Consider the following 18,308-nt stretch of genomic DNA (forward strand, 5'->3'; position numbering starts at 1 on the left):
AGGTTTTCACTCACGATCCTCTTTTCCCTCAGGGGTTCAGAGGGAATGTGCATTTAAATACATGTGGATGGACTGGCCCCAGGACCTGTTTGCTCCTTTCCCGTCTGCTCCCGTCTGGGCCTCCTCTCATGCTGGACCCACATGCTTCATCCCCTTGGGCTGCCTGGTGACCCTCAGCAGCGGCTGTGACTGGTACTTAAGTCACATCAACTTGCAAGGCAAGTATGCCAACAGCATCCTCCTACCTGGCTTTTTAAGAAAACCCGGAGGCTGTCAAAACTATCGGTTAATTCAGGACAGGGGCAATTAAGTAAAAATGACTCTTGTGACATTATATAGATTAAAGTATTGGATGATTTCACTAATTCTTTCTTATTTTCTCATCCAAGGAATCATGTAATCAGAGCTAAGTAGCAACTAAATTCTACTCATCAACTTCAGTCCCTTCATCTTTCCTCATTCCAATGTTAAGGAAAGAAGGGATTTCCTTCTTTTGATGATTAATTATCTTTGGTAGCTTTTTGGAAGCCAAAAAAATTTCAGAACCCCTCAAAGCTGTGGTGCGTAGGTCAGGTAGAGAGCTGGATCATGGAGTGGTGAGACTAGCTCACTCTCCTTCCGCTTAAAAGGAGGACTAACTTTCCAGTTTATAACTTCTTAATCATACAACAGATGGCGGTGCTGTTGGAAGAATAACACTGTACACTCCCCCCGTCCTCTCTCAGCTTTAGTGGAAGTTATTTACTACCCCTTCACACGCATGTACACACGAGCGCACATACATAACACACAGATCCTGCAAACACCAGCACTTCGTCTGTTAAGCTGGCGCCACCATCCAGTGGAGGCAAGTCACCGACAGGCCCAGGGCAGCACCCAGTCTAGGAATGCTTCAAGCAGCGCTCTGCTCCTGCTCATTAATTTCTACAGATTCAAAAGCTGTGGTTACTGGCTTGGCTGGAAGTCCCACCAGAGCAGGTGCCTCAGTAAAACCCGCCAAGTCTGGATAGTCGTGTGCGTTATCACACGACAGAGCAACACTGAAGACTTCCTCTCTTGCTTTCAGGCTTTTTGCTAAAATAACACTCAGGAGTAAAGAAACCCAGTAAGATGGAAAAAGACTGCAGAAAATTAAATCCCATTGTTTAATAAAATTCCAAATTCCCAAGGCACCTGCTGTATCGTGCACAGAGTGTATCACGGGGTTTTTCCAATTACACAGCTTACTTACTGTGGGAAACACGAAGAAAGAAGTGGGAACCCAATAAACTCTTGAAAATGACATTCAAGAAAGTCTACCTGTTACTATAAAAATAATAAGTTTAGTTGCCTAGAGAAAAAGCAAAAGCATGTCCTAACCTGCTTCTAGAAATGGGTTGTCTCATTTTACCCCTGAACTAAAATGGCGATGTGTGTGCTATTGGTAATACTCTGAATGGCATCTTCGTAACATTCTGTTAAATCATTTTCTTTGACGGCGGTTGGAGCTGAAAATCACAAATGGAATTGGTCCTAACTTACAACAATGATTAATTCCTACAAGTTTTAAGTAACATAAAAATGCTCTAAACACCAAGGAGAGAGAATGAGCCCCGTAAGAGCCTCTGAGCCCTAAATTTTGTTTGGAAGGCCCAGCAGCTTGGGTCTGAGTCTCTGCCTATAATTGTTGTTAACGAGCTCACCCACAATAACGGACTGCTAAACTGGAATGAAGATCTTTCCCAAGAATTTGAGTCATTCTTTTTCCCCTCACTACATTACAATGATGGCCATTCATAATAAAAGCAATTAAGTGTGCTCTCTTTCCTACCTCCCCATGCCCCTCCGAAAACCCACTCTTCTTATTTCCATTTCTTCGTTTCTTTTATTACTCATTACACAACTTCACTGGTTAACTGGGGCTGCTCAGAGACCCTCCTCCAGCTGGTGGTCTTTGGCAACGACCAGTACAACACCATCACTGCCGCCCAGACGCTGCAGCAGCCACCTCCTCAGGACCTTCTCTTCACGGATGCTCAGCATCTGCAGCCAGGACCATCCTCTGCTTCTCAAACCCTCCGCCATGTCCTCTGAGACACCCGCCCTTTGACTAGTGGTCTCTTCCTGAATGCTGTCCCTTCCTCCCCTGTGCCTTCGCTGACTCCAGGCTCTCGGCGGGTCACAGCGCCCTCTCTTCAATGGAGCAACTCTTTCATCTCACCCCCACCTTTCCATGTACCAAGGGCTGGAAGATGTAGGAGAAATGTCCTTCCCCTGCCCATCCCTAAATCCACCCTCCTCTCCCAGGTCACACCCCCCAACTTCCAGTACGTGTGTCCTATACCGTTAGCACCGACCCCTCACCTGTCTTTCTTTCTTCCATTGACCTTGTCATCACGAGGCACAACCTGCAGCATCTCACACGCACTTTCTGATAACCACACTTGATCCTTCTGCTGCCTTTGCTCACCCTTCCTCCCCTCCAGGTTTCTGACCTGACCAAAGACCCCCCCACTTTCTACCTACGGCCCCTCCTGGCTTTACTTCTCTCCATGAGCAGGTGAGTTTCCATGGTCCATCACGATAATCACTCCTTTGAAAACACCCTTAACTCCCAATTTCACTCACCTGACAAATTCCAGCCCCAGATGACACCAGGGGACTGAGGATTGGGCAGGTAAGTGCTCCTGGGGAAAAGCACGTACCTGGCGGTCTGCCTTCACGGCATCCTCATCGGTACAAACCCCACAAGCCTGCTAATCCCCCAGCTGTTAAAGGCAAGGCCTTCTTCCAGCGGCTGAGACGCCAGCTCGTCCTTTTTGGCTCTACAGACCCCCCACTCCTCTGTCATGGCACTTACGCATTATTGGGAAAAATAAAAGGATGCATCAAAAGAAACTGAATGATCCTCCCGCCACTTTGCCTACAGACAAACAAGCTTCTTCCCCCACCGGGAAGTGTCCCTTTCCTATGGTCAGAAGGCTCCAGAGAGGGTGGGAGGGGGCACAGTGAGTTCAAAGGTCCTGAGGTCAGAAGGGGCATGACATGGTGGAACCACAGAGGAGGCGACATGGCTGCGAAGAGCAGGCGGAGGCGTGTGTGGGGTGGGGCCTGGGGCCTCCGTGAATTGGAGCAGGCCACCAGTCTCAGGAGAGAGCCAGGGGGACAGAGACCCACGTGATCCTATTTACGGATGTCTTAAGGTTATCTGGCCACACTGGGGAGACCGGCTGGAGAGGGGCCCGAGGAGAAGCACAGAGGTCAATTAAAGGGCTACTCTTTTTTTTTTTTTTTTTTTTGTGGTACGTGGGCCTCTCACTGTTGTGGCCTCTCCTGCTGCGGAGCACAGGCTCCGGACGCGCAGGCTCAGCGGCCATGGCTCATGGGCCAGCCGCTCCGTGGCATGTGGGATCCTCCTGGACCGGGGCACGAACCCGTGTCCCCTGCATCGGCAGGCGGACTCTCAACCAATGCACCACCAGGGAAGCCCAAGGGTTACTTCTTTGATTCACGTTAAAAGTATCCATTTCTATAGATATTTTTACATAGCACACATTTTCAATACTTTAATCATTTTTATAGTTTAAAATATAGCTGAATCCACTCCAAATTTTTTACATTTTCCCTCAGTTGATCACAGTTCTACCGCAAAGGCCAAGGGACAGTGCACAGGGAGAAAGGGTTAGTCAAGGTTCTTGTTTACAGCCAGCGTTCTGCATGGTGAAGACTCAGATTTAGCAAAATGTTCTTTCCTTAAATGGTTATCTGTGGCAATGGGATCCCAGGGCACAGTTTCCAGAGGAGCATTGGGAGAAAGGAGGAGGATGGTAGAGAATTCTACGATGGACAGAACATAGGGTCCTAGGTTAGATCAACGTATTCCAAATGAGCAGATAGGAGAATCTCTTCTAAAAGATTCTGAACAAATATAAAACTTTGTTTTCAAGTCTTGAGGAGCAGGAAGCTCATTACCAAACAAGGTAACTCATCCCACTGTTGGGATCCTCTCATCATTAAAAGATTCTCTGGTAAGATGACCTGAAATCTATCTTTTTATGCTTTTCTCACTCAGGTGTTGGTTTTGTCTCCCTGGAGCAACCCAGAACAAATTCATTACCCCATTCCTATGAAAGTCCTTCAAATATCTACTGGGAGTTTTCTCTTATTCAGGAGTGGAGGTTACATTTTTGCTAGCTTCCAGGGGTGGTGAAAGGAGCTGGAATACTCTGAGCCATGGACATCACGCTTAGAGGTATGTAGGGCTGGGTGTAGGATGTGCAGAGTCCCAAGGCTAAAAGTTGGTTTTCAGTACATTAAGTTCACTGACTTCCCTGATCAAACAGATAAAGCTGACCAGTTGTTCCAAAGGATTCAGATGGATAAAAAGAAAACTTTTACATAACGGACATTAAAAAAACTAGTAAATGGAAAATTTAAGATAGAGAATTAAAAAAAGATCTACTTTTGGAGGAATAACTCTCCAATTGAAATTTTAATTGAGACTGAAATCTCCAAGAAATAATCCAGTTGTCAACAAGTAACTTTTAGAAGAAATTCTAAAATTTCTAGAATTAGAGTTGCATCTCTATGCAAACCCCAGCTTCCTCGTTGGCATGTAACTTAACAAACTGGGCTGTCTCATGCCAGGGGAAGAAGATTCTCTCAAACTCAGCAAGGAGCTACTCAGCCCTGAATGATGACGCAGGTACCATTACATCTCACAGAAGCTTCACCAAACTCTAATTAGAACGGTCTCAAGAGAGCTAGAAAGGCAGTGGAATTCTACATTTCATTTGCCAGAGAATAAAGTTCCACTGATGCACATTTCGAAAGCTGCTAATATCTCTTACAAGCTGAACATGTTTCACTTACACAAATACACTTCACCTTCTTGCTCATTTAAAGAGCCAAAATGAACTCTAAAATATTAGTATGTTAACAAAAAAAGCCTGAGTTTTAGGCTGCCACTAAAGACCAGGGTGAGATTTTATACAAGATTCTGGTGAAATTTTATGGGAGACTCACATAGAAAGCGCTTAAAACAGGGGTTTATATAATGAAAGTGATAGTTCAAGTCTTCTCTAGAATACTGTGATGGCTAGGAGATCAATAACAGCTGATTTTAATTTAGGGCGAACCTGGCATTCACTTTTTGTTCTTAGGATAGAATGTATGGCGTGACTGAGAAAAATGGCAAGGAAAATAATTGCACGAAAGGGTAAAATAAATCTATAAAAAGACAACTTCTCACCATCTCACCAAGAAAATCCTATGAACTAGGCCCTAAAAGTAGGGATTTTTTTTTTCTCTGCCAAAAAGATTTTCATACCTTTCCTCTCTCCTAGGTGGCAGTGTAGCATAAAAAGAGACTAACCCAGGACTCACCAACTACTACAGGATTCAAAGATCACTAAGAATAGAGATTCAAGGAAAAATACTTAATAAGGTATTAGCCTAAAGAAACATTTTTTTTTATAAATAGAAAAGAGTAGTACTCACTGGTTCCACGTTATATGAAAAAAGAGCGTACTCTCTATCTGGAGATATTTCGTATCTGACAGCTCTTAACGATTCCTAAAAGAAAAAACAAAGAACAAAGAATTTTAAAGTATTACGTATAACATAACTCAAAACCTTGTAGTGAAACTGTGCCTGTGGTACCATTTTCAAAATTTGCTAATAAAATTAGTATGGAGCCAACTTGCTGAAGTCCATTAAAAATGGCTACATCCTTTTTTTGTTAACCAAATAGTGTTCAGTTAATTAATGCTATTTTACATTTTATTTGTAGTTTTTTCAAATTTCAACAAAACATACTGTATCTGCTGAAACAAATCAGAAGAAATAAACATAAAAACAAATAACCTTTTCACACAAGACTCCCAATCTCTCTGTATCTTTAAACACACTTTCTTTTGCTCATTCTTATACTTAGAAGCTTATAGTAAGCAGATCTGTTCCTAAAATAGAATCACATTCCACACATGATTTGGCAACGTGCCTCTTCACCTTCATGGATTCTGACCCACAAGTCAGTGTATAGAGGGCTATCATTTTTTCTTTCAAATTTCTTCAGAGCACACAGGGAATTTTACATAAATGAAATCATCGAAAATGCTGTTTCCCTTCAACTTGCCCGTCTTCTCTGATGCACTCCCACTGCTGTACAGACCCTCATACCCACTAGAAAAAGCCGTATATTGTCAACTTGGCGTGTATCACTCTACAAATGATCATAGGACCACACGCAAGCATTAGATGTATAGCCGCAGCTGAAAATGACGTCACCTTACACAACACTCACCTTAGTTTTCCCACGTGACAATAACTTAAGGTTTAGCCTGAATTAGCACTCTTTAAAGCTTGCATACTATTCTGTGGTGTGGCTATATCTTCATTCACTCAGTCCTTACTAAAGGGTAGCTACAGAGGTTCTTGTTATTCATGGCAGTTACATTCTAGAAAGTCTCCACAAATCCTGTTCCTAGGGGAATGCAGAGTTACGTTCCTGTGAGCCTCTCGTCACAGTGTTTTTGTCAACCAGTCAGTACATAACCTTGTCTTAGGTGTGTTTCTGTTTGAAGACATCTTACTGAGTATATATTGCTTTCATCAACACAGAACTCATGGCTAACAACACTGTAGCCTGTGCCTGAATGAAGCTCATTAACACGTCTTTACTCTGTAAGAAAAACAACATCACAGCCTTCTTGAACTTAGGAACACAAGACAGGCCTTCAGCGTTATTCTTGTGAGCCATTTTAAACAGCATAATCACCAATAAAAAGCACAAAAATGTGAAAAACTTGGCACTACACAGACCACAAAAAGAACACTTGTTTATAGTACGAGGTTTGACACCTGAAGACAATGGACTTCAATATTCTGCCACTATGCACGTGTCCAAGGACGACTGCAGAAGCACCCTGAGTATTAACTTGGAAGTCACAAATAAACTTTAGCACAAGGCGAATCTGCAAATATGGAAGCCGTGAATGATGAAGGTCAACTGTGACGTGTTTCCAGTCTGCTGTTATTACACACAATGTTGTAATAAGGGTCCTCATCCAGATATCTTTACTGGTGTGTGTGTATGACTTAATTATTTTACAGGGTAGATTTCTAAGGGGAGAATTGATGATGTATAAGTTTTTTTAAAACTTTAAATAGATATTGCCAAATTCCTTTTCAAAATTGTTCTTGAAATGAACATTCTCACTACGGATGTAGGAATGCACCCATTCTTCTCTTCCTTGGCAGCAAGAAGTCACTGTATTTTCTTCCATTTTGACCCTCTGATGGGTGTGAAGTGGTGCCTCACTGATAGCTTAGTTTATTTCACTGCTTACATTCCATCCCCACTGGAGATGTTTTAGGCAATGTGGATTTTATCTTCAGAGGACTGTCTATCCATATCTCCTTGAAAGTATTTCCTACGCTGAGTTTTCTCCCATTCTCTCTTAAGCTCGCTCCTATCATGTTTTCACCCCACCATGACCAAGACTGCTCTTCTCAAGGTTACCAGAGGCTCAGTCGCTAAATGTCATGCTAATTCCCCAGCTCTCACCGTACTTGGCGCTACTGACCACTGTCTCCTTCCAAACCCCATCTTCACTTGGCGGCCAGGGTACACCTGGTTTCTCTCTTACTTCCCTTGCTGCTTGTTTTCATGCCCCTTTGCAGGTTCCCTTGGTTCCTCTGACCTCTGAATCCTGGAATATCCAACATTCATTATTTGGACCTCTTTACTCTTCCATAAGAAATCACATCCCAGGTGATATCATCCAGCCTGGTAGCTAAAAATCCACGTACCTGCTGAGGATTCCGACAGTCAAGTCTCTGTCCAGATCTCCCAACTTGGTCTGGACTTGACCTCGACCTTCAGACTCGTCTATCTAACTGCCTCCCTGACATCTCTCCACTTGGATATCAAATGGGCACCTCATGTCAATGTGCATAAAACCAAGCCCCTCACATCCTATCCCCTCCCCCTGCAGCTCCTGGCAGCTCCTTGCTCATCTCAGATGTAGCAACCCCATTCACTCAGCTGCTCTGGCTAAACTCTTAGCCATCTTTTCTCTTTCTCTCTGTCTTACACACCTGAGATCCAGTTGATCAGAGAACACTGCTGGTTTACCACCAAAGGACACTCAGAACCCTTCCTTCCCTGCTGCCACCACACCAGTCTAAGGCATGGGCCTTATTTTCTTGAGCTATTGCAGTGACCTTCCAGCTGCATCTCCAGGTTCTGTCTTTGCCCCACTGCAGTCTGTGCTAGCCACAGGGGCCAGGGCCAGCTTTTAAATATGTAAATCATGATACTGCACCTTGCTTGAAGCCCACCCACATGGCCTCCCATCACACTCACAGCATAAGTCAAAGTTCTGGCTGAGCAGTAGCCCTGCCTGGCCAGGGTCCCCATCCGCTCTCTCTCCCATCTCACCAGTGTCCACACCTTCTCAGAGCAAGCCAGGCCCTGCTGTCTCAAGGACACTGTGTTTGCTCTTCTCTCTGCCTGAAACTCTAGATTTTCACTTCTTTCATCTTTTTCCTCAAAAGTCACCTTTGGCGTGAGGACTTCCATGTCCTTGAATAGCCATTATATCTACAAACTTTAACAGGCTGGCCTCTAATTTTTTATAACTCTCTTTCCTTATTTCCCTAGAATAATAATTATCTAAACTAAAATATATTTTACATTTATTTATTTCCTGTCTTCTTCATTAGAATGTAAGCTCCTTGAAAGGAGGGTTTTCTCCAAAAACAATGTTTAATTTCTCTTGGCCATGTTTTGTAGTTTACAGCATGCAGATCTTGTCCGTATTTTGTTAAAGTTATCTCTAAGTATTTAGTATTATTGATATTTTATACATATATATATAAATAAAATACACATGTATATCTTAATTTCAATATCCAGTTGTTTATTGCTTACAGAAATATAACAGAATTTGGTACCCTGACCTTATGCTCCGCAACCTTGCTAAATTACATTAATTGTGGGTATTTTTTGGTAGATTCCTTAGAAGTTTCTACATAATCACTCTTCTCCCCTGTGGAGAGTTTTCTCCTTCCTTTCCTAACTGGATGCTTTTTGCTTCTTTTTATATCCAATTACTGCCAGTATGATGCCGTGTAGAAGTCATGAGAGTGGACACCTCACCTTTTCCCGATCTTATGAAGAAGGCATTCACTCTTCACTACTCAGTGTGATATTAGTGGTGCATTTTTTTTGTAGATGCCTTTAATCAGGTTGAAGATGTTCTTATCTATTTCCAGTTTCCTCAGAGTTTTTATAATAAATGTTGAATGTTATAATGAATGTTGCATTTTCTCAGTTGCTTTTTCTACATTATTGAGAGATGATTAGGTTGTTTAGCTTTTTTAAATCTGTCAATATGGTAAATTACATTGTTTGATTTTTAAACATTAAACCAAACTTGCATTCCTGGGATAAACTCTATTTGGCCATGTTGTGTCACCCCTTTTATATACTGCTAGATGTGATTTGCTAATATTGTGTGGAAGATTTCTGAAGCTGTGTTCATGGGGGAAATTGTGGTTTTCTTTTCTGGCAAATATCTTTGCTTGGTTTTTATTTCAGAGTAGTGCTGCTCCGCGAAATAATTTGGGAAATTATTCCTCCTCTTCTTCTATTTGTTTTATGAGTTTGTGTAGAATCAGTATTATGTTTTCCTTAAATGTTTGCTAGAATTCACCAGTGAAAACATTTGGGCTTTGAATTTTCTATATGTGGAGGTTTTAAACTATTAATTAGATTTTTTATGTCAACATAGGACTATTCAGATTGCCAGCTGCATCTTCAGTGAACTGTGATAATCTGTGTCTTTCAAGCATTTATTTGTTTCATGTGCGTTGTCAAATTTATTGATAGAAAGCTGTTCAAAATATTTTCTATTATCCTTGTAATATCTGTAGTGATGGTCTCGCCTCTGTTCCTGATATTGGTTGTTTTGTCCTTTGTCTTCGTTCTTCATCAATTTTATTAATCTTTTCCAAAAAACAGCTTTGAGTACTCTTTAGTTTTTCTATTTTTTCTGTTTTCTATATGGTTGATTTCTTCTCTTTATTACCTTTCTTTTGTGTACTTAGGTTTACTTTTTCTTCTTTTTTCCCTAGTTTCTTATGGTGAAAGCTTAGATATAAGCACTTAAAGCTATAAATTTCCCTTTAAGTATACTGCCTTGCTGCATACCGTATATTTTGATATTATGTATTTTTATTTTCATTCATTTCAAACTATTCTCTAATTTCCATTTGATTTCTTCTTTGGCCAATTTTTTATTCAGAAGTATGGTGTTTAATTTCTAATCATCAGGATATTTTCCAGATTTTTATTTTGCTATTGGTTTCTAGTTTAATTTTGTATTTGCTAGAGAACATACTTTGTATAATCTCCAAGCTTTGAAATATATTGAGGCTATTTTAATGGCCCAGACTATGGTCTATCGTGGTAAATATTCCATGTGCACTCAGAAAGAATACGTACTCTGCTGTTGAGTGGTGTGATTACAAATGTCAGGTCAGTTGGTTAATGCTGTTTTCAAGACTTTCTGTATCCTTACTAAGCTTTTTTCTACATGTTCTATCAATTACTAAGAGAGGATTGTTTGAATCACCAACTACAATTGTGAATTTGTCCATTTCTGCTTTTGGTTCAAGCAACTGTTGCTTGAAGCACTGTAGCTCTATTGCTAGTTGAATACACCTTCAGGATTCTCATGTCTTCTTAATGAACTGACTCCTTTGTCATTATGAAATCTTTCTTTTTATTTCTGGTAGTATCCCTTGCTCTGCAGTCTACTTTGTCTGATATTAGTTTAGCCATTCAAGCTTTACTTTGGTTAGTGTTTGCATGGTATATCTTTTTACAACCATTTAATTTTAACCTATGTCTTTATGTTTAAGGTAGATATCATAGATAGCTTATAATTGGGTCTTGCTTTTTAAAACTAATCTTAAAATCCTCTAGGAGTAATAAGGGGAGCTTGTGTACATACTAAACACGGGGACATGAGGAAAATCTGTCCTTCACACTGCAGTTATTTTCCGTTCTCTACTGGATTAGCTTTCTGGCCCTGTGTGACATGCTTGAGAAAAGTTACAACACGTTCCAAAGATTTTAGGTGTGTATGTTGGTGTTTCTTATGTCAATTTTTAGAGTAGGAGAAAAGGTTCAGAAATCTTACATAAGGTTACATAACGTTAAGAGGAGCTGGATATATATCACATTTAAAGAACCCTTTTATAAAAAGACAGATGTATTTGTTTTCAGGACTAGTTAATTCATTTTACCGAAATTTCCATCAAAAGCCTGGCCACACATTGACCACATTTATCATTCCGGGCACTTGTCACTCTATTATGTAGACCCAACTTTTCATCTGGTAAAAGCTTTCTCACTCCAAAGAATGTCCTTTAAATTTCTCAGTGTGCAGGTACATGGCCAATGAATTATCTTAGATTTTATCTCTGAATACTTTATTTTATCTTTATTTTTGAAAAGTACTTTTGTTGCATATAGAATTCTAGATTAACAGTTTTATTTTTCTCCCAGTACCTTAAAGGTGTCACTCCTCTTTCTTCTGGCTTGCATAGCGTCTGGTGAAGAGTCTGTTGTCACACTTATGTTTGTTCTTCTGTACAAATGTCTCTTTGCTTTGGCTGCCACTAAGGTGTTCTATTTTTCACTGGTTTTCAAAACTTGATTATCATAGTGTAACTTGCTTTGGTGTGGTTTTCTTTATGTTTATTATGGTCAGGGTTTACTGAGTTTTTATACCACATGTGGTAAAAATTCAAAAGTGTGTTTTGTCTTTTCTCTCTTCTCTTTCTGGGGCATTAATATCAAGTATCTTACTCCACTTTATATTGTTCAACAAGTCATTGTGACTCTGTTCAGGGTTTTTTAATGTATTTTTTCCTCTCTGTTCTTCATTTTGGATAGTTTGTATTGCTATTAGTTAAAGTTTAATTTACTTTTTCCTTCCGTGGTGTCTAATCAGCTATTAATCTGGAGTTTTAAATTTTTATATTTTATTTTTCATCTCTGGAAATTTTATTTGCGTATTTTACAATCTTCAATTTCTCTTCACTATACTCATGGTTTTCTTTATATTCTTGAGCATTTGGAACATATTTATCTTAGCAGTTTTAATGTGTTTTTCTGCTAATCCCATTATCTGTTATTTGTGGGTCTGTTTCTATTGACTGATTTTTCTCCTTATTATGGGTCACATTTTTCTGCCTCTTTGTATATATAGTAATTTAAGAAATAACACCAGATATTTTGAATTTTCTCTTGTTGAATCTTGGATTTTTTTGTGTTCCTTCAAAGAATGTTGGACTTTCTATGACAGGCAGTTAATTACTTGTGGACTAATTTAATTCTTTCAGTTTTGTTTTGAAGATGTTGTAAAGGCTGTTCTACAATAACCATGATTTTGGGGGCTAGGTGAGCCTCATTCTTAAGGGGTTGCTCTTCTGGAGTCTCTGCTTAATATCTCATGGCCGGGAGACACTTAAATGATCCCTGGTGATGTATGAGCTCTGGGAATTTTTCCTCTTAAAGTGTCCTATAGTTTTGCTCTTTACTTGAAACTTTATTTTGTCCTGCCTTGTGCTGTTTCACGTTTTATAAATAAAGATCAACAATTAACCAAAGTCTCAAAGGGGACACTATGCAGATTTCTCAAGTACCCTTTAGTTAGCTTCCTCCTCTTGGGATGTCTGTTTCATAAATTGCAGCCATCTTTTTTCCACATGAACTCTGATCTCCTTAACTCAGCAAGACTGAAGGACTTCTGTCTTCCTCCTTGTGCTGAAGTCCAGCAAGAACATTCATGCAGAAGATCAGCTGGTTGTTTGGTTCATTTAATTTGTTTTCCTTTTCTCAGTGATCACACGTGTGAGCTGCCTGTTTTCCAATGTATGAAAATTGTATTTTTACCCTATATTTTACCCTGTTCTACAGTTGTGTTAGGAGAGTATAAGAATGATCAGCTTATACTCTCATAGCCAGGACCAAATGTCGAGAAGAGAATTTTAGTTTGTTTTGCCATATTGTATTCCCAGTGCCTAACAGTGACTGGCACTTAACAGAATCTCTGTAAATATTTGCTGAATAAATGAATGACTATATCCTCAGTTGTTATAAGAGTGGCAATCATGTTACTGGTACAAAGATAACACCAAGCAAGACCAGCAAAGAGTCCAACTTTCTACACTTGAAAACCATCATAGGTCACATCTCTTGATGGAGGGTCAGCTGCCAGTGATACTACTTGAGACAAGTAGAATTTCATTAGGCTGTTTGAGAAGCTTATCACTGCCATTCTTAGGTAGAGTTTCACTCATTTTTGACAATCTCAGTCCCCATGCCCCCTGGGTGTGAAAATTATAGGCTGTATGTCCACCTTTTCACCAGGTGCAAATAATGGATGCAAAACTCACTTAGCACACTTCCTAAACATTTGCACCAAGACTATGAATCAAAGATACATTTTCCCAAGCAAAGTAGGCTTTGGTTTCAGGTTTGTCTGAGGGATGTTCCTGCAATGTTTTGTCTATTTTAGATTATTTGTCTTTTTCTGATCAATTTGAAAGAGCTCCTTGTAGACTGTAGATATTAGCCTTTTATTTGTTACCTGGATTGTAAATATTGTCCATTATTTTTCCACCAATTCTGCCTTTTTAAATTTTGAAACTTAAAACTCTTTTATGGTAAGTTAAATATGGCTATCTTTTTTATAGCTTCTGGATTTTCCATTTAAAAAATTTTCTCTCTTTTGTACTAAACCAAATGATAGATTCTTTTCAACATTTATATCTTTAGTACAATTGGAAATTAATTTTGTATGCCTGTGAAATGAGACATTATTTCCTTGTAGATAAAGAGTTAAGTTATGCTCATATTGTTTTCTAATTATGTGATCATCTCCCCCAATGATTTTTATATATCAAATACCCTTTATATTGAAACCCACTTCTGAATTATTTGGTCTTTTACTGCTCTCTAGGCTATTCCTATGCAAAATTTTATGGTTTTAAGCTTATACTTTGGGGTCAAAGAGCCTGTGAGTCACACTCTGCTTGGAACATTTACTATGTGAAATTTAGAACATTTCTTAGCTTCTCTGTGCCTCTGTAAAATGGAGATAATATCATGGTTGATGTGAAATTCAATGACATAATTACAATGCCTGGTGCTATCAGCTATTATTAGTAGTATTAGTTATTACTGTGATTGAGTTGAGTACAATATGTTTATTATGTGTTTTAATATCAGGTAAAGGAGTACATGTTACCATATATTTTGAAACTTTCTGTGGCTACATTCAGGTGTTTATTCTCATATATGTCAATTAGAATATTTTATCAAATGTTCAACACTAATTTTTTTCAAAGTTCTAATTAGGATTATGTTAAAGTTTTATATCAATCTTAAGAGAATTAACATTTTAAATACTATATTCTCACCTAAGATTACATTGTATCTTTAATTTTTTTTTCCAAATCGTCAACAAGATTTTATAGTTTGCTTATTCTTTTATGCTGTTCTTAGATTTATTCTAGGTCTTTTTATAGTTTTTGTTCTTATTGTGAATGGAGTATTTTCTCCATTTCTACTTCTAGATACTTATGTTAATGAAGAGAGAAGGCATTGATTTATTTATGTATTTTTGTATTTAGCCATATTAATAAATTTTCTTATTAACTGCAGTAGTTTTTAAAAACTAATCTCTGTTAGGTTTTCTAAGATAGAATTATGTTATCAGAAAGAGGGATATAAGTTTTTCCCAGTTCCTATTCCAATCATGTAGTTTGCTTATATACTGCATTTCCCATGATCTCTAAGAACATATTAAATATTAATGATGATGTTGACTATTCCTTCCTGACTGTAATTGAAATGGTTTTATTGTTTGCCATTTAGAAATGTTTTCACTGCTAATTGGTTCATGATAAATAGTCTTCACCATATTTAAGCAGTTTTTATTCTTATCTTACCTGGAATTTTTATTAGGAGTGGTTGATAAATTTTACCAGATGGCTTTTCAGCATCTTGTGATATAATCATAAGTATTTTTCCGTTATTTTGCAGTTGTAATTAATTTTGTTGATTGATTTCATGACATCGTTGTCATGATTAGACCTTACTTGTTCAGAGCACATTATGATTTTGATACATGACTGAATTCTACTTGCCAATATTTTATTTACAATTTTTGCATTTATGCTCACTAGTGAGATTGGTGTATAGTTTACATTTTGCATTATTTAGGGCTATTTAGTTATCAATAACACAATTTTTTAATAACATTATTCTGACTTTAAAAAATATTGGTCTACATATATGAGGATTCCATATATATATATATATATACACACACACACACACACACACATATATAAAACTATAGGCCTGTTTCTGGTGAGATGCATATCTAAATGGTTGTGTCTTGTTTTCTTGTACTACATAAATATGTATGTGATTAGGAATGCAGAGAAAGAAAGGTGGCCATTGGTGGGAGAGAGAGAGATAAAATGATAGAATGCTCCAAATTATCAAGTAATAGAAAGTAAATGAAGAGTACAAAGCATCAATATATCCATAGGCTGTTTTGTGAAAACAATCTCCTCATAAAGGGAAAAAAACCTAATAATTAGTATCACTACTAATTACAAGATTAGTAATGATAAAACAAAAGCCAAACACTGACAAGATTAAATGATTTCTAAGAGGACACTTTGTGCAACTCTAGGGGAACAGGTATTAAACAAAATAAATGGACAACTGTAATCTCACCCTCCCTAGTCAATAAGGAAGAGGGGAACTTGTGGACAAGGTAGCACAGCCTGCACCTGGGCTCCTAATTCACCTAAAAATCATTTCATTTGGAATCAGACAGACCCAGGTGCCACTCCCAGCACTCCCAGAGAAAATCGGAACATGCAGTCGCTATAGAACAGGAGAAAGGAGGATGAATGCTCAACCACTGAGAAAAGCGTCCAGATGGTTTCACAAGCTGAATTCTCTCTAACCTTGAAAATGGATCATTCTGTGCACTCAGGGGCATCAGCATTTTTGCATTAGGCTAAGCTGACACACTATTTTGCATCTGTAATCTTTATTTTAGGCAACATGCAGCAGCCTCCAGGAGCAATCTTGTGGTATGTGACGATGGACCACAGGTATGAACACACCTCTGAAGCTGGGCACCCTTCTCAGCCGTGGGATGCTGGCCTCAGTTCCCTCTGGAGCCCTGTGGGCACAAAGGCTGCAGCTGGATACTTTACGCAATTTAGAAATAATTTTGTTTGGAATTAGACAAAGCTGAGTTCAGTTCTCAGGACTCCCAGCTCTCGCTCCCAGCTACGAGAAAAAGTTTTTTTTTTTTTTTTTTTTTGCGGTACGCGGGCCTCTCACCGCTGTGGCCTCTCCCGTTGTGGAGCACAGGCTCCAGACACGCAGGCCCAGTGGCCATGGCTCACGGGCCCAGCCGCTCCGCGGCATGTGGGATCCTCCCGGACCGGGGCACGAACCCGTGTCCCCTGCATCAGCAGGCAGACTCTCAACCACTGCGCCACCAGGGAAGCCCGAGAAAAAGTTATTTTAACCTCCATACACTTCAGCTTTCTCATCTACAAAGCAAGAGCAACAAAGTACTGCTGCTCACAGGATTCCTAAGGATTTCAATTAAATAAGATGATATATGTACAGTGCTTAGGATAATTCTGGTTGCATTGTAAGCACTGAAATATCAATTATTAGTTGATTTATCCTGCATAAACCTTGCAGCATCCTCTTCCTCAGTGTCCCTGGTTTTCCACTCCGCCACGCCTTACTTCTCCGGACTTCGTGTCTCTGAGATTGCCACTCTTCCCGTTAACAAGGGTCAAAACCCCCAGATCACACAGACCACTGCTGCAGTCTCACCCGCCTGCACACAAAATGTCACCATTTGTTCTCAATTCTACCTCCACACTCAGACTTACACCCACTCCACTCCCCGCTTTCCTGCCTTCATTCAGGGCCGCATTCCTCTTCATCTGGACCTGAAGCAGCCCCTGGGGACTCCTTGCCTAGAATCATTCTCTTCTCCAAATTCCCTTTCATACTGGTCTGGAGTTACTTTCCTAAAGCACACACTTGTCCTCGAAAAACCTATCCACTCCAATTTCCTACAGAGTAAAGATGAGCCCGCTAAGAACAGTACTTGATGACTTGCTCTTTTTCCTGGGCCTTTAAGCCCCAGCCTTCCGAGCCCCTCCCAGTCAGGCTACACCAGGTCAAGACAACTCGCTACATGGTTTACCCACGAACTTTTGTTACTCCGCCTGTTCACACTGCCAGGGTGCCATTTCCCACTTGTCTCTAGACTGCATTCGCCTTCCAGGGGCAGCTGGAACGCTCCCTCTTCACACCCTCAACTACTGTCGACACCAATACCCTTCTCTCCTTCCTCACCTTGTTCTCATCCCATACGGGACCTCAACTCAGAATATATTCCATTCATTTAGATCTTCTGACTTCCTTTAGATCTGGGCTGAAAGCTTCCCAGGAGTAAACATTGTGGTTTACAAATCCTGTATCCATCCACCCATCTCGTGGAGCCCAGGGCCTTGCTCAGAGAAGACTCTCCCTTAATGTCAAATGATGAGATGCAGGTGTGACAGGACAGTGGCATCAGGCCACCCCTCACCTAAAGAGAACAGCATGTTTGGGGCCAGAAAGATCAAGCTGCTACTTTATTTCTTTTCAGGTCTTTTAAAGACGTAAGTATAAGGTATGCTACTCATGTACTTTAAAAATTAAAAACATGGGGGAGGGAAGGATTGGGAGTTTGGGATTAGCAGATACAAACTAGTATATATAGGATGGATAAACAACAGGGTCCTACTGTGTAGCACAGGGAACTATACTCAACATCCTGTGATAAGCCATGATGGAAAAGAATATGAAAAAGAATACATATATGTGTAACTGAATCGCTTTGCTGTACAGCAGAAACTGACACAACATTGTAAATCAACTATATTTTAATAAAATTTTTTTTAAATAGAAAAAAGAAAATAATCATTTGAAAATGATTTGTCCTACTTACAATTTAAAAAATTAAAAGCAATAGCCTATGAAATGAAAATGAGAACTAAAATAAGTCAAAGATACTTTTGGTTTTTGTCCTATCTTGTTATATGAGAAGCAGACAAAGAAAGGGGAGAAAGAGAGGGGAAAAGAGTAAAAGAAAAAAATCAGGAATAAAATGAAAGCGATCATCTGAGACACCAGAGGAAAACAGAAAAAC

At 39.5% G+C, this 18,308-nt stretch overlaps 1 protein-coding gene across 5 annotated transcripts in view; it reads right to left on the reverse strand.

The window, feature by feature from the left end:
• The window catches only part of DPP6 (dipeptidyl peptidase like 6), a gene marked incomplete at both ends in the record, with an annotated part of 1,026,243 nt that overhangs the window by 289,891 nt on the left and 718,044 nt on the right, over positions 1-18,308 (reverse strand). For all 5 annotated transcript variants that reach the window (XM_082662523.1, XM_082662525.1, XM_082662522.1 and 2 more), the window contains one exon: positions 5,479-5,553. In XM_082662523.1, coding sequence (XP_082518649.1) covers positions 5,479-5,553 — 75 coding nt within the window. The remainder of the gene's footprint in view (positions 1-5,478; positions 5,554-18,308) is intronic.

Source organism: Grampus griseus (assembly GCF_964374135.1).
Source record: "Grampus griseus genome assembly, chromosome: 9".
Taxonomy (NCBI): Eukaryota; Metazoa; Chordata; class Mammalia; order Artiodactyla; family Delphinidae; genus Grampus; species Grampus griseus.